The 26,815-nt window shown below is 40.4% G+C and overlaps 2 protein-coding genes across 2 annotated transcripts in view; both read right to left on the reverse strand.

Annotated features, from left to right (window-relative positions):
* The window catches only part of msh5 (mutS homolog 5), a 35,893-nt gene extending 20,582 nt beyond the window's left edge, over positions 1-15,311 (reverse strand). The window contains exons 1-24 of the mRNA XM_078171207.1: positions 15,207-15,311; positions 14,999-15,122; positions 14,746-14,826; positions 14,393-14,446; positions 14,170-14,291; positions 13,915-14,024; positions 13,638-13,673; positions 13,257-13,339; positions 13,127-13,172; positions 11,207-11,345; positions 11,005-11,067; positions 10,794-10,922; positions 10,604-10,676; positions 10,355-10,464; positions 9,176-9,262; positions 8,993-9,080; positions 8,812-8,879; positions 6,447-6,565; positions 5,672-5,798; positions 4,748-4,897; positions 4,421-4,495; positions 1,722-1,868; positions 1,357-1,494; positions 49-122 (exon numbers count right to left, since the gene is read on the reverse strand). Of these exons, the coding sequence (XP_078027333.1) occupies positions 49-122; positions 1,357-1,494; positions 1,722-1,868; positions 4,421-4,495; positions 4,748-4,897; positions 5,672-5,798; positions 6,447-6,565; positions 8,812-8,879; positions 8,993-9,080; positions 9,176-9,262; positions 10,355-10,464; positions 10,604-10,676; positions 10,794-10,922; positions 11,005-11,067; positions 11,207-11,345; positions 13,127-13,172; positions 13,257-13,339; positions 13,638-13,673; positions 13,915-14,024; positions 14,170-14,291; positions 14,393-14,446; positions 14,746-14,826; positions 14,999-15,122; positions 15,207-15,311 (2,348 nt within the window). The remainder of the gene's footprint in view (positions 1-48; positions 123-1,356; positions 1,495-1,721; positions 1,869-4,420; positions 4,496-4,747; positions 4,898-5,671; positions 5,799-6,446; positions 6,566-8,811; positions 8,880-8,992; positions 9,081-9,175; positions 9,263-10,354; positions 10,465-10,603; positions 10,677-10,793; positions 10,923-11,004; positions 11,068-11,206; positions 11,346-13,126; positions 13,173-13,256; positions 13,340-13,637; positions 13,674-13,914; positions 14,025-14,169; positions 14,292-14,392; positions 14,447-14,745; positions 14,827-14,998; positions 15,123-15,206) is intronic.
* Positions 15,312-17,760: 2,449 nt separating this feature from the next.
* Positions 17,761-23,894, reverse strand: LOC117265661 (SPRY domain-containing SOCS box protein 4). Its single transcript, XM_033640283.2, has 4 exons — positions 23,749-23,894; positions 23,412-23,627; positions 20,180-20,990; positions 17,761-20,081 (listed from the first exon to the last, which is right to left on the reverse strand). The coding sequence occupies exons 3-4, from the start codon at positions 20,922-20,924 to the stop codon at positions 19,951-19,953; spliced, it is 876 nt and encodes a 291-aa protein (XP_033496174.1). The 5' UTR covers positions 20,925-20,990; positions 23,412-23,627; positions 23,749-23,894; the 3' UTR covers positions 17,761-19,950.
* Positions 23,895-26,815: the final 2,921 nt, after the last annotated feature.

Raw genomic sequence — 26,815 nt, forward strand, 5'->3', positions numbered from 1 at the left:
CTTGTGTTGGTTTTCTTTGTTGTTTTGTGTTGATGGAGTTTAACAAACCTGTTTGCCTGCTCATCTGATGACGCCTTGTCGATGCGTTCAATTAGCCGTCCTGTCCGGTACAGTTCAGACACCTGACCAAACACACACACAGGCAGTCAATGTGAGCATGCTTCTTTGTATCTCTGTGTGTGCGGGGTTCCTACACATTTTCCATTTCCAGTCTCAAATTTCCAGACTTCTCAGTAGGTTTTTCAGACGATATTTGACAAATAACCAGCAAGCCCTCTGAAAATGTGCATTTACCTATTGCAGCCGTTCAGTCCATACTCGTATGCAGAAAGTTGGACGAGTCAACTAACCAACGCTACAAATACTTTTATTATTTTCCTTAAACATTTTGAATAATTATTATTATATTATTGTCCCCTCCCCCTATTTTTAGTCTCTCTTATAAATAGGAACTGAAAATGAATCAAAACATCTGAAGGTGCTCTACGTGACATTCATAGCCTGGGCTGGTATTGGCTGCACACGGCTCTCACCTCTGACATCACAGGCAAACATGAAGGGTCGCTGAGCCAAAATGGCGGTGGCTAGCAGTGTGTAATGCTTCCGTGACAATACCGTCCCGCCACCATGGGTCAGGAGCGCATTTTCAGCTAACCAGACTTACAAGAAATAAGATACAAGCTTGGCTAGCCAGCGACCAAAACAGAAGCTCAGATTACAAAACACAGATTACATTACTCCACTTTATTTTTACATAGCAAATAGTGGTTTGCTGCTATATCATGTTCAAAATCTCATCAATAGAACCTTTAAATATTTAAATTTTCACAGCGTCAGTGCAGTCCTGTTTATTCACACAACAACGATGAGCGCAGTCATAAAGGTTTCCTTATGCAGAACAGTCTAAATCACTGCCTACCTAAGACACACTAAGACAAACTTAATATTATGGTTATTTGTTTCAATAATTTCAAACTAATTTGGGCACTGATGCTTGGATTTGGTTCAGTTATAAGGCATTTGGGGTAGAGCTGGTTTGCAGACTGTGTTAAGATGCATGCCATACTTCTTGCGTTGATTCTGACAACATCAGGCTCGCTCTGGCCTGTGCTCTCTCACACAGTGGTAAACATTTTGGCTGCACTGGTTGCCTGCTCCAAACACCATGAAAAACACTCTGCTTGTATGGGCAAGATATTTTTTAAGAAATTCAGAATTTTATATTTTAGAAAACAAAATAAATGAAAACACAAATATTTTTTCATACTCTCAAATTTCATACTACTCCTTACTGTGTAGGAAACCTGTGTGGTTGTGTGTGTGTGTGTGTGTGTGTGTGCGTGTGTTTGTGTTTACCTCCACTCCTCTCTGCACGAGGCTGGTTGGCAGGCCTGCCAGTGTAGCGATGTTGGCAGCATAGCTGGACTGGCAGATTCCTTCCTTCAGGTGGTACAGAAACACCAACTCATCCCCGTCCACTGCGGTCTCTAGAGTCTAACACAGACACACGCAATAATACACAACCACACAACACAACACACTCACATACACAATAAAATAAACTTCTAATGAGGTCTCATTAGCTGGATGATCATTTGGAAGTTTTGCTGTCAACATTTTTTCTGCAGTACATTCGTTTTTCCATCATGAAACCTCAGTGAACGCTCACAAAATGCTCCGGGCTACATTTCATCACTGTGCAGTCGAGTGTCTCTCAGTACCAGAAGACACAGCAGGCCAGAGGAGGGGAGCAAACCCAGCTGCAGCAGACTGTGGAAGTTAGTAGCCAACAGGACATGAGGAACATCCACCAGAGGTTTCCTCAGCCAATGAGAGATTGATGCAGCCAGCAAGGACAGTCCATCCACCTGAAGGGGAACATTACACAGTCAGCTGTGTTTGTGCACATGGATGAAGCTCCCATGGGTCAAACTGTTCGGTCTTAATTCAGGTTAAGCTCTTTACATAAACCCTTAACAGCCTGAGATTGAGTTGTTGCTACAAATAAACCAATTAACATTCCTGTCTATTGTTCTGTGGATGAAAAGGTCCACCCAACAGATGTCCCTGTTATTTGTGATTGAGCAACAGTATTACAAAAAACAAATGTTAACTGATGCTAGTGACGAATACAAGTATCACATTCACACAAGAATAGAAATTCTCTGTTTCTGTAATCATTGTCTATTTTAATTCTTCTCAAAAAGACAAAATCAAAGTTTCTATGTTTACACTAAAACTTTTGCACAATCTCTCAAGGGGGAGCTGTTCCATCATTGTACACCCACCTGGACCACCAACAGGAAGAGAAAGCAGCAGCAGTTTCAATCAGCAGATTTGTGACGGACAAGGAAAGCAATCTTGCTAATGACTACCACGAAATGATGTTACATTTTCCATTTTCTTAAGTGCCATGTCTGTCTCACTGCCAGCCAGGCAGCATCTGTCACCTATGGCAGGTTTTATTTTTCATTGCCAATATCATACAATACCAGCTGGTTAAACACAACCAGCAGCCTCTGGTACTGAAAAATGAAGACAACACCAAGTGCCAAAAAACTGCAGTTCTTTGAACGGCCACTTGAGGCTGGCTCCAGAAGCCAGTGGACTTTACAGCAGAAATAAACATGTTTAAAGCCTGGTACAAAAATGGTTTTGGTCTCTATGGTTAATTTCCCCTTCATGACAACTGTACAGGAGGGGAATTTTTACATAGGTCACCCTTCTACATTTTATTAAGGCCTCTCTGAGTGACAGGCTGTCTGCCACCTATCGCTCCTCCACAGCGCCAGCCTTGTGCCCAAACATTATCACTTCTGGCTACAAAAAACAAAATGGCGACATCCGAAATGCCAAACTCAAGGGTTCAAAACAGCAGTCCTTAAACCAATGGGGGACATCACAGGTGGCTACTTCCATTATTTTTACAGTCTGTGGTTAGACACAGCAACAATCACTGTCTTCTCCACACATACTTCTCGGCTATTGGTTGAGGCGGCATCTTCACCGGTCAAAGTTCAACTCTACACAATGAGTAGATTTAGCTTTGCTCTGCCATTGGAAGCAAATGTTTTATTCATCCCTGCATTCGTCCTTGCACTGAATGGAAGTGAACTGGAGGTGAATATCCAGCAAAGTTAACTTTGTGGATGTGTGACCATGCTAAGATCCTCTTTGGGAGGCATTTAGCACTTATTTCTGATGACAGAAAGATAGATTGTAAATATGGGGAAAGACAAAGGGTGGGGCGTGCAACAAAAGAACCAGGCCTTGCAGTTCTCTGGCATGTCACCACCCACAGGCAAGGGAAGCAACAACTGCCTAAATTTGAACACACACACACCACCTGCAGTTAAAAGTGTTACAGATGCAGTTTCTTACATTTTTTTTAGAGCTGTTGTTTTTAAGCTGTTGCACTTTTGGGGTTTTACATTTAGCACTGTGTCACTCTTACCTCCAGCAGATATTACTAATAATATTTAGATTAAACAGAAGTACAGTTTGGTTTGTGGCTGTAAAACACCATACTTGAATAACCCTAAAGCAGATTTTTTTTATATTAATGATAATTAAAAATATACCTTTTAACTTGATATTGTAAATTTGTTAGCAGTCAGTTGCCTATTTACATATCCAGCAGTGACAGAGCAATATCATTATAGAAGTCATTAGAAATCATGTTTTTGGCCAACTGACTACTCACTCTGTCGTAGCTTTTTTAGGTCTCTTCCAACTCCTGAGGGAAATATGTGGGTCTTAAGCTCCTAAATGCTCCACTATGTTCCCCAGCTAGTTGCTAACTGTTTCTGCCTGCTGTTTGGTGCTGAGCAGGTATTGTACAGTGGGTTTATAGCCCCTTTAAATAATTTAACGAAACCCATTCAACCTACGTTGGTAATTTTCTTTTATTGTTTTCTTCTGGCCTCTGCCTCCCACACCTGCATTTCTTTTTTGGACAAATAAAATTAGTTTGGACCCTCTTCTTCCCTCTCCAGAGGAACCTGGCAGACAGTGATGGAGGACAGAGAACATAATGATACTCAGAGCAGACTCTGAGTATCCAGCAGTTGCTAAAACTAAAACATCAAATGTAAAAAAAAGCATATATGAAACTACATGGAAAACAGCAGTCTTTGCCTGCAGGTTGCACAAGTTTTAGAACTGCATTGTCACTGCTGTTGCCTATAGATGGCGCACATCAACACCTCTGTATCTGCAAATCTGAACAGCTGCTGCTGTTTTCTTGCTGATAGGTGGCACATGTTGGGCTGAACTGGAGGTCTGTTCGTGCTGCAGCTCTAAATTAGATAATATTGGCTGGAATAAGTTTCAGGCGCTTCATATTAATGACACTGTGTGTCCTTGTTATGTGTATACATATGGATTTCATTCACAAATCGCTGGAACAAGTTCTTCTTACTGTGTTAGTTCCCTTTCCAAATTCATCGATGAGAACTAATGAGTTGCCAGTACTGCTGTTGAGAGCCTGGGCCATCTGGAGAATAGAGACACAGAGTGTTACACTGCATTTTGTTATATTTTGTGTGTGTGTGTGTGTGTGTGTGTGTGAGTTTTATAGCTGTAGGCAGTAGTTTCTTTATAAAAAAATGTCTTGACAGGTGGAGAGTAGGAGTGGAGCTGGAGGACAGTAGTGCTGGAAGTTCATATCTTTTATTTCCACACCCACACACATTGCTTGTGTGTGTTTCTGTGTGTGTGTATGTGTGTGTGTGTGTGTGTTAGTTACCTGGTTGAGGTCTATCATAAAGGTGCTGAGGCCAACAGACACAGACTCTCTGCTCTGCATGCGGGTAAAAATGCCATCCACCAGACCGATCTCTGCCTCCTTCGCGGGCACGTCTGAGCCAATCAGAGCCATGAACACAATCAGACCCACCTGACAAAGTCAGATCAGAGCAAGTCAGGGTTGGATGACAGGTGCTGTGGTGTAAACTTAACCAAAGGGCAAAGAGGAGTCACATCAGTGATTCTCAGTAGTAGCCTGGAGGTCAAAACTCCCTCAAATGAAGTGTAAAATAAAGACATTCTCATTAAGAAATGAAATTGTTACCCTTAATTATGGCGCTCTAAATGTGTTTTCTGATTAAGAAGTAAATTACAGCTTTAGGGCTTCTTCTGATACCAGTAATTAATAAAGTTGGATATTTTAGAAAGGGAAAATACAAATCCTGTACATCATAACAGCTTTAATCATCTCGGAGAACGCTGGGTTAATTACCATCTGTAGCGCAGCTTCTGGTGCTGAAGAAACAGATGTTAAAAGCAGATTATGTGCAATTATGCAGATTTTTAGAGCCAGTAGTGTCTCCCACTTGTCTAGCTTCACTGGTCTTTTGTTTTTTAAAGCTCTCTGTTACTGTTTGCCTGACCACAGCTTATCACTGAGAGTAGCAAAAGAAAAACAAAGAAAAGAGCAGATTTGTCCTCAAAACACCAAATGACAAAGCGATTTCAGGTAAACTGGAGACGGAGATGTACACACTGGGTCACACAGCGAGACAAACAAGTCAACACAGTGGCAAAGTGAGACATAAGGTAGACTATATTTGAGCTCGTCAGGACCAGGAGCAGTTTATCATTGCACCTGTTACTGAGAAGATAAAACTTGTGTGTTATTGCCAAGAACAGAGAGTTTTTTTTTCTGACCCACCTGTTTGAGGTAGATGCTCTTGCCAGATGAGTTAGGGCCAGTGATGATCTTGACTCTGCCCTGTGACTCTGAGCTCTGGAAGGAGTTCGCCACAAACACAGGAGAGCACAGCTCTAACAGAGGGTGTCTGGAAAAAGACAGATATATGTCCTGTACTGCAATGTTATATTAAACACATCTTCTGCTTTACTAGACTGTATATAAAGATGGATAGCATGACAGTGTCCCAGGCAGCTGGCTGCAGTATAGATCATAAACCCTGCCCCCTCCATGTTAGAGGATGGGACATGGGCCAAACTAAAAGATCATAAAACACATCAAATACATTTTTCCCCCAAATGGTTCCTGTCATTTTAGGTAGTTTTCATCATGCCGATGTGTGCTCAAATGTTCATTTTTAAAGTTTAGTTGTAATCATGTGTTTGATGCTATAAAAACAGAGTTTGAGGTCATGATTCACAGCTGTGTGTGTCACTCAGTGTGCTTATGATCAGTGGTGCTGCTCACAGTTGGTCAGACAGGTGTGTGGGCAGGAATTCGATACTGCAGACGTCACCACCACCAGATGGCAGCGGCCATATCCGGCATATTTTGGCTTCATTTTTGTACAGTGGGAGGAAGTGAAGATTTGTTGTCCATCTTTATGTACAGCCACTGGTGTGTGTGATCAAACAAATTTTAGATGAGCTTACATGACGTGGCACATAAATGAAGAGTTCTAAATTACATCAAGAACTGGAGTGCCTGGATCAGTGTTTACATCTACAGTGCCTACCTGCCCTGTATGACTGTTATCTCCCTGTGGCTGGCTAATTTGGGTGAGGTGTAGCCATACTCTTGGGAGGCGCTGCTCATGGCCATCAGACAGTCCAGCTCAGCAGCAAGATCCAGAATCTACACAACACACACATTGAACACACTGACTGTCCTGAGCAGAGAAGCTTTGACTGATGAAAGAGTAGAAAGTGTTCACAAACTCAGTTTATTTATCCATCCATTAATTTTCATCCGCTTATCCAGGGCCGGGTTGCGGGGGCATCCAGTCAAGCAAAGCACCCCAGACGTCCATCTCCCCAGCAATGCCTCCCAGCTCCTCCTGGGGGACCGCAAGGTGTTACCAGGCCAGATGAGATATGTAATCCCTCCAGTGTGTTCTGGCTCTGCCCCGGGGCCTCCTACCAGTGGGACATACCCAGAACACCTCCAGCTGGAGGCATCCTGATCAGATGCCAAACCACCTTAACTGACCCCTTTTGATACGAAGGAGCAGCAGCTCGGCTCCTCTGAGCTCCCTCCGGATGTCTGAACTCCTTACCCTATCTCTAAGACTGAGCCCAGCCACCCTACGGAGGAAACTCATTTCGGCCGCTTGTATCTGCAATCTCAGTCTTTCAGTCACTACCCAGAGCTCATGACCATAGGTGAGGCATGGGACGTAGATGGACCAGTAAATCGAAAATTTCTTCACCACGACAGTCCAGCGAAGTGCCCGCATCACTGCAGACACTGCAAAAAACCAAAACCCAACCAAGAATCGCCACCTTAACATGGTGGTTTGCGTGTCCCCGTGATCCTGGGAGCTGTGTTGTCCGGGGCCCAAGGCAAAGTGGTCCCAGGGGAGGGACCAGACAAGGAGTGATTCAAGAAGACTTTGGTGTTTTGGCCTATTTGGACTTCAAGTACCTCGCTTAGTATGGGGACAATGGGCCCCACCCCTAGAGCCAGACCTGGGGGAGGAGGCCCAGCCTTGAGCCAAGGAAGTCGCTGCCCTGTGGTCGGGTGAATTGTGTGCCAGGTGGTGTGCAGGGGTGGGGCCCTGGGTGTGCTGATGCGTGGCGAGTGCAGACTGGCTCTGGAAAGTTTATTTGTATATACCACATTTCACCAGCAAGGTTATTCTAAGTGCTCTTCATAAAACGGCAAAAACATCAAGACAGAGTGCAGAAGCACACTAAAAAAGGACATGTGAATGCAATTAAAACAGTCGTAAAGGGGGCAAGAAGATGGAAAATAAAAATAAGCTAAAATGGATTAAGACAGATAAAAAGGGGAGGAATAAAAGTTACAGTGCAATGTCAGAAATGAATAATTGCAGCAAACAGAAAAGCATTCAGCCTTGATTTAAAAGACCTGAGAGTTGCAGCAGACCTGCAGTTTTCTGCGTTTGCTCCAGATATATGCTGCATAAAAAGAACCCAGCAGGTCTGTACATGTAAAATGACAGACTGTGTATTTAGTCACATTTGATGGAATATATGAGCATTTGAAACACACTGAGCATACAGACAAGGAATTGGATTGTGTTGCAGGAGCAGTGTGGTAATTTTCTTTGGATGTTTGGATACATGTTGTTCTGGGAATCCATTGTAACCACAGTGAGGGTGGGTGGATTTGAGTGTTTAATTCTCAAAAGAGAGATTCTGAGTGGAGTATAACAATAAAACCGTAATACATAATGCATAAAACTAAACGCAGCAAGGAGGCACTGTTGCATTTAGTGTTATGCATTATGCATTATGGATTTATGATGTCTTTCTTCATTTCATAATGCCTATGTATTTATATCTTGTATCTTTCAATTTCTGTCATATTTAAATTATGACTGTGTCTTTGTTGTACCACTGTACTGTCTTGTTGGCTATGTCTTGTTTCTAAGTTGATTGCAGCTGTGTGTAGCACTATTGCCCCCCCCCCCCAAAATTCCCCTTAGAGACAATAAAGTATCTTATCTTGTCTTAGTATCACTTTAATGAAGCTTAACAAGTTTGAAACGTCTGCATTTTAATAAAGCTTGTTGTTTATTTTACATTAATTTAATTGCCAAGTTGCCAGTAAATTATAATCACAGCTGCACTTAATGCTCATTCTGTCCCCAAAATTAATAATAAAATTTGTAATAAAAGGCGGCAATAGCAGCACGCCCATCTGTCATGAGACAAATAACACTTGTAATGAAAAAAAAAAAAAAATGTAATGGGATTTGTACCTATTTCATAATCAAAATGTACAACATAGCTGATCAGAACAAACTCCACCTCCACACATTAACAGAATTACTTTCATGCACATAATAATTTTATCAGAGTGGGAGTTGTGTTTTAAACACTGGGACCTGGAAGTGCACGGTGATGCCCACCCACCTTGTAAAGGGAGGCGCTCCTCTCAAGAACTGTGTTCTGCAACTGTGTCATTACTGCCGTCTCCATGTCTGAGAAACAGAAAGTATATGAGCAGGAAAAGTGTCAGTGGTTGTGGTCATTTCTACAATGTCAGGTACACAACTATCACGTAAACTAACCACTGAGTGAAAAGGTAAAAGACCTCTAATATCACAGTGCAAGTCTCCAAGAAGGTCGTCTAGCTCCTTGGTTCTCTGGCTGCGGTAGTGCAGACGGTCCTCTGACAGAAACTATCCCACATGCACACAAGAACAAGGTGTTAGAGCACGTTTGTGAGTCTGAATGACACAAAACAAACAAAATTAACATGCTGACAAGATCACACACAAACCATAAAATCAAGCCCCTCTATCTCAAAATCCTCTTTCTCCACCATGCTAGGCAGGCGAGGGACAGAGAGCAGGAATCCAATCTGTGAGGACAGTTAAAAGAAACATATATGAGCACTGATATATGTGGTGCTCCAGTGGGGGGGTCATACCAATGTTCTCAGGGTCCTGTATTCCAATAAATCCACACTGTAAGAGATTACTAAGGGCTATCCACTTCGCTGAAATAGCAAAAAACAGAGGGAGATGGACACTTCAAATGCAGTTTGAAAAGGGATGGGAATGAAGATTTATTGATTCTGTTTTTCAGTCCGACGCCTTTACGATTCCTTTATTGATTCCAAATCAATTTTCTGTGTATGAAAAAACGTAGACCTACACAGGTTTTCAGCATGATTATAAAATTGAAACCCACCCTCTGAAACAGACGTGCTGCTCGGTGGTACTCGTGAAAAGAGTGTCAATTACACGGTGTTCCTGGAATTTAAGACCGTGTTGCTTGGGGAAGATGTGTCAGCATATTGCATATTTACAGACATTACAAGCAGCACAGCTGTCATCTTTGTCCGTGAAATGAAGCTATGTTTTGGACTGTTTCTTTCTCTCCACCATGACTCCTTCTTATTGCAAGTTTCCAGCAGTGTGGATGCATGAGTTTGACATCTTTTTTTGCAGTGCATAACTGTCAGGAAAACATGCCAACACTGATCAAAGGACATACGACTGTAATGGATCGGACAATTTGGAACTGGTTCTCAATTGTAACCACTTCACGATGCCTACCCCTAAGTGTGAATGGTAAAAATCCATTCAGCCATTGTGGAGATATCAATGTCTAAAGTCAAAACAACTGTCTTGCCTGCATATTTGAGGGCACAGGTTTCAAGGAGTATAACCTCTTTTGGCTATAAGTTGCAGGTGGGTGATTTCCATATATTGACCCAGGAAAACATACCTTGAATATTTCTCTTACAGGGAAAAATTTTGCTGAGTACATAAAACCCTTTATCGGGTCTCCTTAATGTCATATTAAGAGGATACCGAGCTGGAAAATAAAGGACCCCCTGAGACTGTTTTCACCATATCTAATTGTATGATTCCCACCAATAATACCGTACATACCGTTCACCGTACAGATCAGTTGGTATATATATTTGTCAATATGAAGCTCAGACCAGAGGGATGTAGATGACGCAGCAGGAGGGGATACGAGCATCCAGGTGCTCCAGCTCTCTTCTGGCTACATCTGTCAGGAAGTCGGACAACCCCATCATCCTCCTCTTCTCTGACAGAGAGAGGGGGAGAATTAACTTAAAATCAAGCACCGTATAAACTTATCAACACATAACATGTAGAAATTTATGATGAGGCTTTTATGTATCATATGACTGTTCTAGGTTTGAAACGAGGGCGCAGGCGCTTACTCTCATCAATTGCTGGGTCCACGTTCGGTTTGATGGTGAAGCGGTTCTCAGCTATGCTGGTATCAAAATCCACCTACACGTTCCAAATCAAACATGGAGTCTGAACACTAAATTGACTACAAACCAATCTTAAGAAACGGCAGGAGATTTCTCAGATTTGCAGCTGTGTGTTATTTAGTTTGCGTCTCACGACTCGGCTGATGAGGGAGGCGATGTGGTGGAGGTCATCTGAGAACCCTTCGCTGATATCCCGAAAGAGATGAATGGACTGAGGCAGGTGTCGCACTGTGTCCCTGATGCACACCGCATTGTACACAGTCTGATGAACACACACAAACACAACATTTCTCACACATTTAACAAAGCTTGACATGTGAATAAGGTGTAGGTGTAGCTCCAACCTTGTAGAGACTCTGCCAGTCGGTCACTTTGGTGTGAGAGAGAGACATCCTGCGCAGAAGAGTCTGACACACACACACGAGCACACACACATACTGGCTTTAGGCTTTCACAGATTCTTTGTCCAGGTGGTGACCCAGCAGGTAAGGGATAAATGGTCACAGATGTGGAGGAAACAAGGAAGTAATTAGTTAAAGTTTTTACTGGTATGTTAGTGATGTTGCGAAGCGAGGACTGCAGGGTGCTCAGGACGTCGGAGTTCGGAGGTGATGTGAAGAAACGAATCACTTCCTGTCTCCTGTGTAACACGGTCAGATCCTGTGTAGGCCGCAGAAACCACTGGCTGAGGGAAGAGAAGACATCACAGACACTTTAAGAAGCAAACAGTACAAACCAGCAAACTTCACGACTGTGACAAAACCCAGAGTTACCGGAATTAACCAGATATTGTGTGCATGTAGAAAGTAATTGTTGTGTAAATAAAAATGGCAGAATTATGTAATTCCCACAAGAATCACAGCATAGAATTAGACCACCATAATGTGATTGGTGACAGTACTAAAAACAGATGCATAATGTTGGAAACATTAAAACATTTATCTTGTTGCCATAGATACAAGCAGCGGAATGCAAACCTTGAAATTCCTGGGACAAACAAGAATCTTCTGCCTGAATCACAAAACAGCAGCGCAAACATTCATATGGAAGCACATAAGACAAACTTTCATTCTGGCCGCAAGTTAAGCAACTTTTAGAAGGATGTGTTAGACGCCCTGAGAGCAGTGCTCCATCCAAATATCCCCAAAGATCCAAGGGTGATTCTCTGAGCAGCAATCCCTGAAGGGTTTGAGGGGAAGGCAAAAATGTTGCTATTACAAATCCTCTTGGGGGCTGCGATTAAATGTATCACAGTTAGATGGTTGAATCCTGAACCTCCAACGTACAATATCTGGATTAAATAAATAAGCCAGTTGTATGAGATGGAACAAATCACATATGTATTGAGGTTGCAAAGACTGAAATTCTTGAACAGGTACATCTTCTCGCAGTTGAACACTTCACTGTACTTGTCTTAAACCTGGATATATGTTACGGCAGCTGAAAACTTTGTACATTGATCTGTACTGTGTGAGCTATGTAATAACTGTATTGCTTGTATAGAATGCTGAAGTTGAAACAGAAAATGAGTTTTAAAAACTTTTATTTTGTTGCTTTGGTAGTTGTATGGTAATATAAGGTAAAACTTTATTTATCCAGAGGGAAACTGTAGTGCAGATACTAAGAGTGCAAAAGGTAACATTTGTCTCTAAAACTCCAAATGTTCCTGTTTTAAAATACTTTATGTTCTTACATGACCAGACAGTTATGATTATATAATTGCTATATTTAGTGTTACGTGATGCAGAGCCCTTTGAATCTCCTCTATTTGCCTACCTATCAAATACAGGATTGATTTCAAGGTTCTATTATGTTTTTTATAGCCACATATGGGCTGGCACACCAGTATATTGTTGAACTTCTCTGCCCCTTTACCAGCTCCCGACCTCTCAGATCCTCTGAACAATGTCTTTTAAGTGTCCCGCGATCGAGGCTGGTGGGTAAGGGAGATTGTGACTTTGTGGTAGCTGCTCCAAAGCTTTGGAACAGCCTTCCACTCTCAATTAAATCCCCCCCTCCACTGATACTTTTCAGACAAATCTTAAAACGTACATGTTTTTTGTGTACGTTTTATATTGCTATATATTTGTGTGTCATTCTTTTATTTTGTACAGCACTTTGATCAAATGCAGTTGTTTTTAAAGTGCTACATAAATAAACTTGATTTGATTTGATTTATTAGATTAGCTAAAACTATGCCCTGCCTTTTAGAGGTTGTCATAATGCCAGTAGTAATGGTGGTGCTGCAGCATGATAGGAGGTATCTGACATCAATATACCATGACACCAGCATAAATTATGGGCCACTGTTATACAAAATGTTGGCAGAGTTTAGTTTGTCTGAATGATGAATGACACAAATATCAGCCTTTTCCACTACAAGCCTTGTATTCTCTTTTAATGAAGTAAAGGCCACATTCATTTTTTTGGTTTTACGATTTCACTCTAGCAGGAGGTGTTTCTCACCGTAGCAGTTTGGAGCCAAACCTGCACCTGCAGCGGTTCAGTATCCCTGCAACAAAAGATAAGAACAAGTGGTTCGTGTAAACACCATCAGATAAGATGGACTGATAATGCTACCTTCAGGGCAGCGTACCGTAAAGACTGAGTCCTTCCTTTTCACCTGAATGCAGTTTGTACACTGATGGGTGAAGTTCTGATTTGAAGATCTGCAGTACACTGGAACAAATACAAAATCAACGGTTATCCCAACCAACCCATATGTCTTGCTAAGTGTTCTTTCATGGCTCACATATACCGTATTTTTATGCAATTTAATACATTATATTTATTTCTTTAGCTTTATTCATATAAGTTGCAAAAACATTATTAAAATGTACGAAACAGCTGTCCTGTAGGTTCTAGTTGTAAAACAAGGAACGATTAATGAGATATTTAGGAGATTAGTGTCAGCATTTAAGGACATATTGGGAGATACTTAATAAAGATCATATATATAATGGATAAACACCCTTACCTGTAAGTGTCTTGGTCCATGCAAACAACACCTTTACTTTATTGAGAAGAAACAATACACGTTTCAGAGGAGCAACATTTTTAATTCATGAAAACATGAGACAGGATTGGTTGGCTGGTACTAAAATTACAGAGAAGTAGAGAAGAGAAAAAGAGAGAATAAACCTACTCATTGACAAAACTCTCTCAAGGTCCTCATTACGGAAAACGTGTGATCACAGCCCTATTTGTGTGTGTGTGTGTGTGTGTGTGCAAAGCTTCATTAGTGTGTGTCTTACAGTGTGTAGGCGAGGAACTGTAGGATAGGAACTCCAACACTGCTGTCTTCCAGCTCCACTCCCACTCTCCTCCTGTCCAGACATTTCAGCAGAGCGCCCACTGCCCTAAGCTACCAAACGGATGTACAAACACACACACACAGACACAGACACACACAAAAAAACACACACATTAACAAAAAGTGATGGACGGTTCATGATCAGCTCCTGCACGATAGACTGATGGATAGGATGACATGTGGACAGCTGGCTCACCATAAGGGGTGAGTCAAAGGAGATACAGGAGGAGAGGTAGGACATTTTGTCTCTCTCTGAAATGGAGGCAGGAAGGAAAGGCAGATGGGCAGACAGTAGCCTATGCTTACCGACCTCCAGACCTGCAACATTCAAAATTGACTCAAAATCTGTTCATTTAAATTTAATGCAGAAAGATCCTGCCTGAAATTGATGAGGATAATTGGATATTATTGGTGTTTACCAAAGTCAACATAAGGATAAGTAACCACCTCTGGTTTGTAGTCTGGGTTTGAACCTGCGATAAGACAGAGGAAAGAAATCAAAATAGCTTATTGTATGAAAGAAAACACTGACATGGCAGAACTGTGTCACTTTACTCTCAATAAAGGCCTCATAAAGTTGTGCATCATAGCTATACAATCTACTCCTCTCCTTCTTATCACGCTATCAGGCTGCAGAGTCAAGCATCCCTAATCTCATTTCATTCCCTTGACCTAGAAACTACTTGTCTCATACCACGTCAAAACAAAATTTTCTCAGTGTGACATTTTTTTGTTTCCCCACCCCATGCTGTGATTATATCTCAGAACTCACCAAGGTGTTGCAGGAAGCGTGTCATGCAGCTCTCCTGCTTTGCACTGGTAATAATTACATGGGGACTAACCTCCTGGATGACTAGACAGAAGAATACAAGTACTAGGGCACATGCAATACAGCAAGGCAAGCACAAGTGTCAGCTCATATACAGTACTGTCATTTCTAAGCTATTAAAAATGTATAAACACCATAAACCTACTCTAATTTGGGGACAAGGCTGAGATTATGTAACAGGCTGTGTATTGTTCACCTCTGGCCAGCAGGTGGAGCTCGTAGTTGTCAAGAGTGTCTCTCATGTAGTGTAAAGAGGAGTCCTTACTGTCATAGAAGCAGAGGCCCATCTGCCCATGTTGGGTGAAAACACTCAGTAAAACCTGCCAACATACAAATACATGAATGTGTATTTTACTGACAACTATTCACTGCTCTGCCAGGCTGAGTGGGAAGTTTGAGTTTACCGCAGGTGAGTCTTCTTCCTCTTCTTCATCTCCATTAATGCCCGGCGGACCAAACACGAATCCTCCTCCTCCTCCTCCTCCTCTCAGACTTCCTAGTGCCGCCATGATGCTAATAATTTAACAGTAATAATTTAATGTTCTACATTAGGTATTTGAAAATATAAAAACGCACAATGTATGAATTAAACTTTCAAAAATAAAAAAAAGTTGAGTTAGTTCGCCCTCTAGGTCAATAAACTAGCCAACAAACTGAAGGTAATGCAGGTTAGCCGTTAGCTAGGCGAGCTACCGTTAGCTAAGGTAAGCTTGAGCAAAGGTAACCAACAGCAACGTTAACTTAGCAGTTTAGTTAGTTAACATATTCTTACAGGACGGGTTGGGGCTTTGTAAAGTCAAGATAATGGGCCTTAAATATCATTATAAAATCGGATTTATAATTTAAGGGGTTGATAAAATCTTAGCTGTTAAAATTGGTTGTCAGTGTCAGAGGGAGCTCACCTTCACATAACGTTATGCGCTTTTTCTCGCGCGTCTGTTCCTCTGTTGTCATGACAACACTGTACCGGATGTTAGTTCTTGTCTATGTTGTTTTAGGTTTTTATTTTTGCACAGTTTGAAAGTCACAAAATGACAAAAAATAAGTGGTATATAGAGAAGGGAGAGGCAGAAAATCAAGTTGGCTTATTTAAGCCTCCACTTAATATAAGTTCAAATTTCACTATTGTAAAAAGAACACAAAAATTAACATACAAAGGTAATATGACAACATTAAGGTGATAGCAATCAAATTTTGTTTGTATATAGATAGATATTGTAAAACTTCAGTCAGTACCTCAGGCTGTTATTGGCTTTTTAAATCACTGAACTCAACAGGCTTATATCTGACAGGCGTCTATATGGGACAGGCCTTTAATCCCTTTTACACAAAGACTGTTGCTCAGCAAAGATGGGAAATACAATCAAATTGTTTATTTGAACCAGTATGAATATAGCTTGTATAAAATTAGGCTTTGAATAGCAAATCAATTATGTGTTATATTATGACACTCACTTCATGGCACTCGAGGATTAAGGCACCTGGCATACCGACACAGCACCACTTTATCCTGTTAAAACTATACTCATAACATGGATTAATATTTATGAAAACTATTTTTGATTCTTATAAGCGGTGGACCCTTACGGACTAAAGAAATATGAATCCAGGGAATCGAGGAAGGGACACATATTCTGACTTAATGACAGCCTCAGAGGTAGGGAGTCACTACTTATTTTTTTCATCATGTCGGTAAACCTGAATGAAATACAGTCTTCTCTGGTGCTCATGGTTTCAGCTGACAATGTGTAGCATCTCAGTATTGATAAAAGTATAGACATTTATATTTGTATGTGTGATCTAAACATCTAACTAACATTAGCTCAGGTAGATAGTCAACAATCTGGTTTTATACATCCAAAGAACTTCTATAAAAATGAACTGTTGGCAACCAGAGCAGGCGTCTAATTGAGACAGCCGTTTATTTGTCAAAATGTGGAGCTACACCAGGCTCGTAAAAGGGACTGGGTCTTTAAATGGGACTAGGCATTTTATTGAAGTTTATATATATATATATATATATATATATATATAGATATATGCATATACATATATATATAAAATATTCTACAATACTAGGAAAGTAGTCGTTCTGCATACTTTTGGTACTTAAAGTACATTTTCCTAATAATACTTCTGTACTTTTACTTAAATTAAATTTGGACTTACTGAGTGATTATAGACCATAGTAATTCTACTTAAGTAAAGCATCTGTTGAGTCCTGAGCAAAATCATAATAGGCTATATGTCACTGAGTCAAACAAATAAACATGGATACATGGACAGAAGTACATGGAGAAAATCAGCTACAAAACAGCAGGTAAATGTTCTTTTAAGTGTTTTATGTTTTTATCATTTTTATAGAGGAACAGTTTTTTGCCAGGTGAAACCATTCAATGAATTTGCACCTCTTGACCTCTGCAAGTGAGAAATTTAAGAGGATGAACATCTGCGGATTGACGAGTTGAATAAGAATGAACCTGTGACTTGGCTTAAAAAGTAAGTCCTGAAATACTCAGGAATACTCCCTTTCCACCTCCGACAACAGTTTAATTCAAGATCTCCTAATTCATCCACTTTTTGCATTGTGATATTGCCACTCAATAAATATTTTCATAGCTGGTAGACTGAGTGTATACTTCTCACCTTCTAAAGGCTGGCCGTTGGGAAAACATGTTAAATACTTTAATTAAAATGTTATTTATTTTAATGTACTTGGTACAGTAGCAGCTGAACGAGCAGCCAAGAATATGAGTCATCTTAAATCTAACCACGCAGATGCTCATTTAAAGATGCTGAGTTGAGACAGATTGTTATCATTGAGCAATATAGAGGAATACCCAAATTCACTTCATTCATAGTGTTGCTTGGGAGCTATTAATAAATAAAATAAGCAAATGTATCATGTCATTTAAGAATCACTGATGAGTTTATGACAGTTTTATAACTGACAGAGGGTTTTTAACAATAGGTTTATTAATATTTTTACACACATAAAAAATAATACAAAATGAAAACTAAAAGCAGTTTAAAATGGGTTTGACATACAAATGGGTAGTCAAATAAATTATGAAATTAATATAAAATAAAAGGCACCTGTCATGACACTCATGATAGCCTGATATTCTCATTTTTTAAAGAAAATATTCTATATTGTGATTGTTTTGCTTTTCCTCTACAGTAAAACTACATGTCTGCCTCTCCAAAGAAAGGTAGGTTGCATTCTCCTTCAACCACAAGCTCACAGACAGCTTTTGTATATATTTTTTAAAGAGAGCAATCATTCTCCTGGCCTGAAGACTACCATCCATTATATATCGTGCATAATACTTTCCCAAAATGACTGCACCTTTGAGCAAAGTGGAGTAATGACAGAGTTTAATGAAAATATTTAAATCACACATCTTAGGCTCTCTGAATCTTTACAGGCATCAACACAATTTTAATTCCCTAACTGGCGTCATTTGGTCACCCCTTAACCTGGGAGACTGAGCTGTAATGTTGTCAGTATTATTCTGTTATTTCTTCCACCTGTATATCAGGCAGGTTTTCAGTCAGTGAAAGCAAATGGGTATTTATATAACCCCCTGCAGGGAAAGGTTTTAGCTTAATGTTTGTTGTTTTGCAGGAACAGCGACAGTCACTCTTTCTTCAGAATAATTTTCTCCTGAATGTGATGTATGTTTTCTAAAAGCCTCTAAAAGCATCCATGCCACCAAACAAGACGACTGAACTGATCTTATTCTCCCTCCTTCTAACATTCACAAAAGGATTGAAACAGCAATAATGATGTTAGATTTAAACGGGAGCCATTTATTTTACACACAAAGAAAGAAACAGAGTTAAAGAGACACTCCACAAGTCAGGAGTGCCTTTAAATTCCTCTCAGCTCACTGTGAATGATTTAAAGCTTTTGTAGTTTACAGAAACATTTCAAAATCTCAGCAGTGAACTATATATATTGCAATAAATAAAATGAATAATAAATACATTTGTCTGGCAATAATATCACATGGATGTAATAGTTGGGGTTGCAGAGGGTACAGACAGTGTTAAAGTGCATAGGCCAGTTTGATCAAGTGGGATTTGAGACGGGATTTGAAGGATATTATGCTGTTGAGCAGAAGGTTTTTGTAATCAATCCAGTACTGAACAGAGAGCCAGTGTAGTTGGATGAGAATGAAGGTGATGTGGTCGGATGATTTGGTGCAGGTAATGATCCAAGCAGCAGAGTTTTGAATGATCTGAAGCCTGGTAATGAGTTTGGTGGGAAGGCCAGAGAGTACTGCATTACAATAGTCAATACGCGATGTGACAAATGTATGGACCAAGACCTCAGTGCTGGACTGGGACAGTGATGGGTGGAGTCTGGAAATGTAGTGGAGGTGGAAGAAAGCAGTGCATCACTTCATATCGACCGTATCACTGTGACGCTAACACAACAATCACACAGATTTCAATTGCGGAGATAAGAAGAAAATGCATTTCCTGCCTTAAATAAATCATTTAAAGATACATATATATATATTTAGTTAAACATGGTGGTCAGACCTATCTGACATGTCTGCTGTGCGTATTTTATGTACTTTGTTGCTTCAGTAGTGTCTTTGATAAAGCAAATCTATTGGCAAAGAAGATAAGTAATGTAATGCTGTGGACAGGGCCGCAGCAAAAGGTATTTAACCATCAAAAAAATCAGTTTCAGTGTAAAAGTGAGTGAATATTTGCGCCGCTTTATCTTACACACTAACAAATTGAGGCTGTGGAAGACCAGCAATCAGTTCTGCTAAGTAAAACTACTCATTTTGTCGATGGGGTCTGAGGGCTTTGACTTAATGGCTTCAGTTCCTCTCCCAAAAGGCTGTCTGGTGGCAAGGTAAAGTGGTGAAATACTCTAAATGTAACGTACACCTAAACTGATTTTTTTTGGTAGGCCTCTTTTTTAGGTGGCTAAAAACTAACTGAGGCAGCGTTCACTCAGTGCCATTTGACTTTATGAATTTGACACAAGGGTTTTCTACCTGTACGTTATTGTAAATAAACATTGTGTTTCAGTCTATAACACTTAAGTGATTGTCAAACTGTTTCCTATTGTGTGTGTGTGTGTGTGTGTGTGTGTGTGTGCGCGCGCACAAGTATAATTGTACATTATTGACTAGAAATCAGGTAGTGCTGGAGATGAAAGGGTAGAGGCAGCTTGCCAATTTGATTCTGCCTCTGTTCCCCTAAAAGCTGGCGAATTGACAGTCCACATAAAGCCATCAGTGCAGGGGGATCACCTGGGAAGGAGAGACAAAGAAAAACTCTGTAAGTTTATGTGTCTTATAAAACCCAAGTATTTTATCAAAGCAGATTTATGTTCACAGCTGACACTCACGTGTGGCGCCGTTCAAGTATCGTAGTCGTATGCTGGCTCCTCCTCTCACGCTGCTCACTGCTGGGAACAGCTCCACTCCACGAGGAAGGTCTCTAAAGGCTACGCCAACATAGCTGCCATCAACAACAAATCCCAGAGTTCCTGCATCAGCATCCAGGACCAACAAGACACGCTCAGGGATTGGGAGAGGTGTCCTTGCCACTTTTGTGTGTAATGAAGTGGAAGACTGTGTGCTTAAGTCCTCAGCGGCCTCAGAGTGGCACCTCGTTCTTGTTCCTGGGTAAAGTCCCAGTCTCTGTCCAGCATGCCACAGCTGATTGGTTTTGAGTTCCCAGCCCCAGGACTGTGAGTCTCCACCAATCAGCACAGTGTACCCTGAGGCCTGCAGAGGGCAGCTCTGCATAGAGATGCCCATGACGGCATGACTCCCTCTGTGGTCGGGACTCCACAACACCTCCCAAACATGAAGCCCGCTTTTCACCCCCATCTCCGCCCTCACCCCGTCGCTGCTCAGCTCAGCGGGTGATCGTGTCACTTCCTGTTTGCAGGCAGACAATAGGAAGTGAGGAGAGTGGTGGACAGAGCTCCAGTGTGAACGACTGTCTCCCGGAGCAACAGGAGAGGAGTTCAGAGTGACAGCCAGACGAGAGGATGTGGGGACGGCCAGTGGAGGGAAAGCTGATGAAGAGGAGGGAGGGCTATCGTCTGCCCTGCTGTACAGCCGAACTGACAGTGAGACACCCATTGGTACAAACAGTCTGTACAGCTGAACACACAGGCAGGGTCGCTGCTAAGTGTTGTCAGAGGAGAACTGTGGAGAAGACAACAAAACACTAGGTTACACACTGGAACAAAATATATGATTACTTCCACAATAAGCAAGTGTGACTTTGTGTAGAACTTTACTCACATAAGTCAGCTCCAGTCAGTTTAGTTTACAGTTTATTTGTGATAAAAATACCAAGAAAAATACAACTTCATTATCATTATTATTATTATAATTATTATTATTTTATGCTGTTTTAGCTCTGGATTGACCTGCCCGAGGATGTAAGGCTGTCTGAGTCACTGGCTTCGTTTAAGTCTCTCCTGAAAACATACTTCTATCAGAAATCATATCCTGACTTTACCTGAGCTGACTGTCTATTTTATTTTTTACTAGATGGCATTTTATGACATGTTATTTGTTTTATTCTTCTTGTATTTTAATTGTGTTTAGTTTATTGTACAGCACTTTGTAACTGTTTTGAAAGTTGCTATATAAATAAAGTTTATTATTATTATGCTTATGATGGGAGTGCAAATTTAGGTGGTTGCAGTGCTGGTATATTTTATATACAGTTGGTGCTTTTAGTTTACTTTAGTGTGCATTTACCTGTTATCACATTTTATATTCTAACTATAGGCTTCTAAATGATAAAGCTGATGAATGCAGTGGAGCAAAAGGAACCATAATTACCTCGGCCAAGGAGGTTATGTTTAAGCCGGCGTTGGTCTGTTTGTCTGCAAAATAACTCAAAAAGTTATGAACGGATTTTGATGAAATTTCAGGAAAGGTGGATAATGGGACAAGGAACAGATGATAAAATTTTGGTGGTGATCGGTTGAAGCAAAGTGGATAAAATAATAAAAAAGTCTATCATCTGACAGCCTCAGCAGCAATTCCAATTTCTAAAGACGGTGAAAATAGCGCCATCTGGTTGCCGGAAAGCATGTCTAGTTCTACTTGCTTAATGTTGTAATTCTTAAGTTGAAGTTAATGTTCTGTGTTGGGAAAAAAGAAAGTGAAAAATACAAAAAAAACATATTATATTCTGTGTTGGTACAAAAAAAACTGAAATAAATACACCACAGTGTCTCCATGGTGAAGACATATTATAACCTAATAATGATAGTGATGCAAATAACCTAATTGTGATGCAGGCTGCAAAATCTGATGTAGAGGGGGAGGGAATATCACCTACTTGGCGGAGGTCTGCACTCTCTGAGTGCTTTTCTAGTTCCCTCTGAAATTAAGTCCTTAAATTATATTTACATTATACAAAAAGTATAGTGTTTGGATCACCTTTTAGGCTTAAACCTTAACCGCAGTTTAACCTGTCGGTACAGGGAGTGCCTGTGGGACAGGTAGAGCAAACCAAACTCCTCTGGGTGATATTAGACATCAGATTGAAGTCATCAAAACAGATGGAAAAAACTGTTGCAGATATGGGAAGAGGTCTGGCAGTTATTAGGAGATGTGCTAAATTCTTACCACAAGAATGTATCTCACACGTTCAATCATTAGTTCTCACTCATTTGCATCAGTGTGCATCAAGTAAAGACTGAGACAAACTACACTTAGTCCAGAATAGAGCTGCACGACTCGCCCTAAACTGTAACAGAAGAGCTAATATCATCAGAATGCATACCACCTTAGGTCGGGCATTGGTGAAGGACAAGATGGTTATTTCTTTGCTCTGTTTATGAGAAATATTTCATCACCCAAGTCCCCAGCTATCCTTTACCATTTTTTTCTTTTAGCAACAACTATAAAATGAATACTAGGCATGCGGCAAGAGGTTGTTTTTCACTTCCTGTTTCAAAAACAAATGAAATTATGGAATGGTTTGCCATCAGACATTATACATGCAATAAGTGCAGCTGTTTTTAAAAAGAGATTGAAGAGATACCTGATGGCACAGAACACCAGCGCCTCACACATAGGGTTTGTTACATGATGCCTGACTGTATGAACCTTAATGTGAAACTTTCCTGGTCTTTAACTCTCTCAATCACTGTATATGCTGTTTTTAGTAGTATTAAAATTACCTTTGAGCTGTAAAATCCTTATTATTATCACTATTATTACTATAATTATTATTTTCTGACTATTTTGTGGTTAATCTAATGGACTTGTCTGTTTATTTTCGTTTTGTTTAGTTTTTTTAATTTTTGGTTTTGCAGTTTTCTTGTATATTTGTTGTCTTTGTCTGCCTTTTAGTGCCTAATGGGGATCCAAATGAATTAATTAAAGTAATTGTTTTGAAGTAAAGTACTTGATCAAATGTGCTCACTTCCCATCACTGGGTGAGGTAGAGTAGATAAGGTGATGTTGACAATATGATGAGTAAGAATAAAGTGAAGTGAATAAATTAGTAGAGTAATAAAAGTAAACATGCACACAAACATGGGAAGTGACTCAGGTTATTTCACCTGTTGGAGCAGGTGAGTAAAAACAAATGAATCTTACCGGCTGTGTCGCTGAATCCTTCGCTGAGGCTGTTTGCAGACATCCTCTCTCTGTGTGTTTATAACAGTCTCTTATCACACATTTCGTGCGTCTTATCGCAGCTCGCGAACGTAACCGCGCCTCCAGCTCCGGTGTCTTGCTTACAGTATGTTTCTGTGGACGACCTCCGAGACGGGAACAGCACAGTCCATCATCTCAGATTGACGCCACACAGAGCTGCAGAGACAAGGACGAGACGAGACATCTCATGACGTGTTTGTAAACCCATAAGAAATCTTGGTGATACCAAACATCCAACTGTCAAATGATAAGATATCACGAGCCATCATCATTTCACCTCTTATAATTATTCCCCTCTGGTTTTCTTTCGTCTATCGCGTCCTGTAATGGATGTAAACATAAATGGCAAAACACAAGAAAAGGATCAAACTCGGACTTTTATACAACAAGAAGAGAAAAATGAAATAAAACCCAAATCGACTCATTATTCCGGAGAGCGCATGCGCATTGAGAGGATCTTTGATATGATCTTTAAAGCCCTGGATATTGTCTTACAGGCAACCTGGACATATTGGTCCACACTTTTCTTGTGAAACATTGAATTTATGAATAGAAGGCCAAATGATATTTGTCATGGAAAGATTAAAAGAGAAGGACAGCACTAGTTGTAGTTTCAGTTTAAAGGTTCAGTGTGTAGGATTGGCAGAAATGGACATGTTAATGTTTTCTTCAGTGTATAATCAACTGAAAATAAGAATTGTTGTGTTTTTGTTATCTTAGAATGAGCCGTTCATGTCTATATAGAGAGCCTCCTCTACAAGGATGTATCCACCTTATTCCTAGCCGCCATGACACCTTGCGCGAATCATGGGTGCAACTTCCGGTGTTGAACCGAAACCGGCAATTTCCAATGGTAACAGTTTGTATACAGTACTCTATTCTTCTTTCCAAGGGCAATTGGGAAATAAAACGTGGAGCACGCGGCCTTTTATCCACCTTATTCCTGAGGGCACTACTGTAGAAATGACTATGTGCGCAACTTCCTGTGAGATAGCGGAAGTAGCAGTAAGCTAGTTAGTCCCATAGACTCTCTGTGGTTAGTCCCAGTGGCTACTCTTGGTGACTGGTTCTTTTTGTAAGTAATTTGCCTTCAGTTTAGGAAATACTGATTTATTCTTTAACAAATATTTAACTAATGTTAACTTAGTATTTTCTAAAAATGTCTTTGCAGAGCTCTGGTACCTGTTGCACTGTCCGTGTCTGTAACGACTAAGGGGGTGATCACACTGAGATGAAACGCTAGAAACACGACGCCAGTAAAACCATTGTTTTCCTATGATACGGCGCGTCTGACCGGCATTCAAGCGTCTTTTTAGACGCGCGTTTTTGTAGACGCTTCTTTTTAGACACGCATAGACGCTGTAAAGTTAAAATATTTTCAACTTTTTGAGCGTCAGACGCCAGTAGCTAGCGCACATTGAATAAGCGCTTCCAGCATTTCAAGCGTCTTTGAAGCGTCCGCGTCTCTACCGTCTCATTTCTGTGTGATCACCCCCTAACAACGAGTCTAAGCTAAACTTTTGTCTTCAGCAACTGTGTGTTGAACATGTGACCAGAACAAAAAGGGATTGCTCCTGTTGCCAAAGGTACTATTGATAAGAATGAAACCACAAGAGTTTCACGAGACATAGCGAAAAAGTTTTACATCAGAATTTGTAGAGGAGACTGACACCTAGACTGACAGGTCCGCCTTTAGAAAAATGGCACCTCTGGAGTAGGAACGTGGAAGCAGTGTATATTTGACATTAGGGCTGGGCAATATATCAAAACTACATCTGTTGTGATATGAGACTAGATATCATCTTAGATTTTGGATATCGTCTTATCAAGTGTTGTCCTCTCCTGGTTTTAAAGGCATCATTACAGTAAAGGGATGTAATTCTATGAAATTGCCAGACTCTTTTAGCTGTTCTCTCATTTCTCTTTTCCCACGAAGTCATTATATCTACATTAATGATTAGTTTTTATCAATAATATCATTTCTAAGTATTTAGTGACAGAACCAGTAGACAACTGTACAATATCGTCGCAATATTTATATCAAGGTGGTCAAAAATATTATATTTATATTTTGCATGTGGATTAAATGATTAAATAATTAGTTAATTAAAAACATTGATTTTCAGCCAATCAACTAATCAGTTTATTGACTGATAGCTTTAGCTCCACAATCAAAATTAGACTTAAATTAAATTAATAAAAGAAAGCCATAACAGTTGTTCGGTACAGGAGCTACACATTGATTAAATGGTGAGATAACACTTAATAGCTACCTGCACATTTTCAGCAGCCTTCCCGTGTCTCTAACTCTGAAACCCTGCCCCCACAAACCACATCACATCAACACATTAATGATGGGAATGAAACATTAACAAAGTAAACCGGTTTATCCCCTGTGGTGGGACATAGCAGAAGACAACCCACGCAACATTTTTACTGCCACACAGCACTCTAAAACAAAAACCAGCAAGTCGGGTTTTGTTGCTTATGTTTGCCTTTCTGATTCCTACTCCCAGTCCTTTCCCCTCCCAATATTTACCGTAAGTAGAAACAAGGTTAGTGTGTCTAATCTGTTCAACCTTGTCGAGGGCTAACCATGACTGAGGGCTGAGTGTCCACAAGCCTGACCTACTTTCATGGAGTGAAAGTGTGTCATGTACAGTAGGTATGTACGGAGGACATCCACGGCGCTTTTAGGTATTTCAGACATTAGGATTTTTATTCTTTGGAATTGTTGAGCATTTAGGCTTGTTAATTGTACAGTTGTATATAATAACCTATTTTTAAAGGTGTGTAGAGTAAAAATGACAAGAATGAGTCATTTTAAATCAGCATACACACATTGACTCATCGGATTTGATAAGGGTACTCATGAATCCCCACAGGCCTCTCTGACTCAAAATGCACCAACACCCACCCTGCAAAATCTAAAATACAATATACATATTGCGTACTGTACAAAGACTGTTCCAGCACAGGCAGATTTTTCTGTCCCAGTTATGTCATGTTTAGAGTTTTTTTTAACTGGATAGTTTGTCTTGTTACTGAGTTGAAGAGGCTCACGGGCATGTGTTAATTATTTTATGTTATATTTATTATCTATGCCAGACATTAGCCTGAAGGGAATCATGCGTTGGTCGTCTGTGTGTGTGTGTGTGTGTGTGTGTGTGTATTTGTCTGTCTGCGGCTAATCTGGCATACTACTGGACCAATCAGCCTAATATTTTGTGTGCACAAGCATGCCTGTGTGCCCAAGAACCTGATTGTGGTGAGTCACAGTTGCTGAAAAATCTGTATTGGAGCCATAATATAGTTTTGTTTGTTTATTCTATCTTATCTTAACA

The sequence above is a fragment of the Epinephelus lanceolatus genome, chromosome 10, assembly GCF_041903045.1.
Source record: "Epinephelus lanceolatus isolate andai-2023 chromosome 10, ASM4190304v1, whole genome shotgun sequence".
Taxonomy (NCBI): domain Eukaryota; kingdom Metazoa; phylum Chordata; class Actinopteri; order Perciformes; family Serranidae; genus Epinephelus; species Epinephelus lanceolatus.

Excerpts from the sequence above, each read along its gene's own strand:
- LOC117265661 (XM_033640283.2), bottom strand. The coding sequence starts at position 20,924 with ATGGGTGTCTCACTGTCAGTTCGGCTGTACAGCAGGGCAGACGATAGC. Across the intron at positions 20,082-20,179 it reads ATACTTGAACGGCGCCACAC|GTGATCCCCCTGCACTGATG; the intron begins GTGAGTGTCAGC and ends TCTCCTTCCCAG.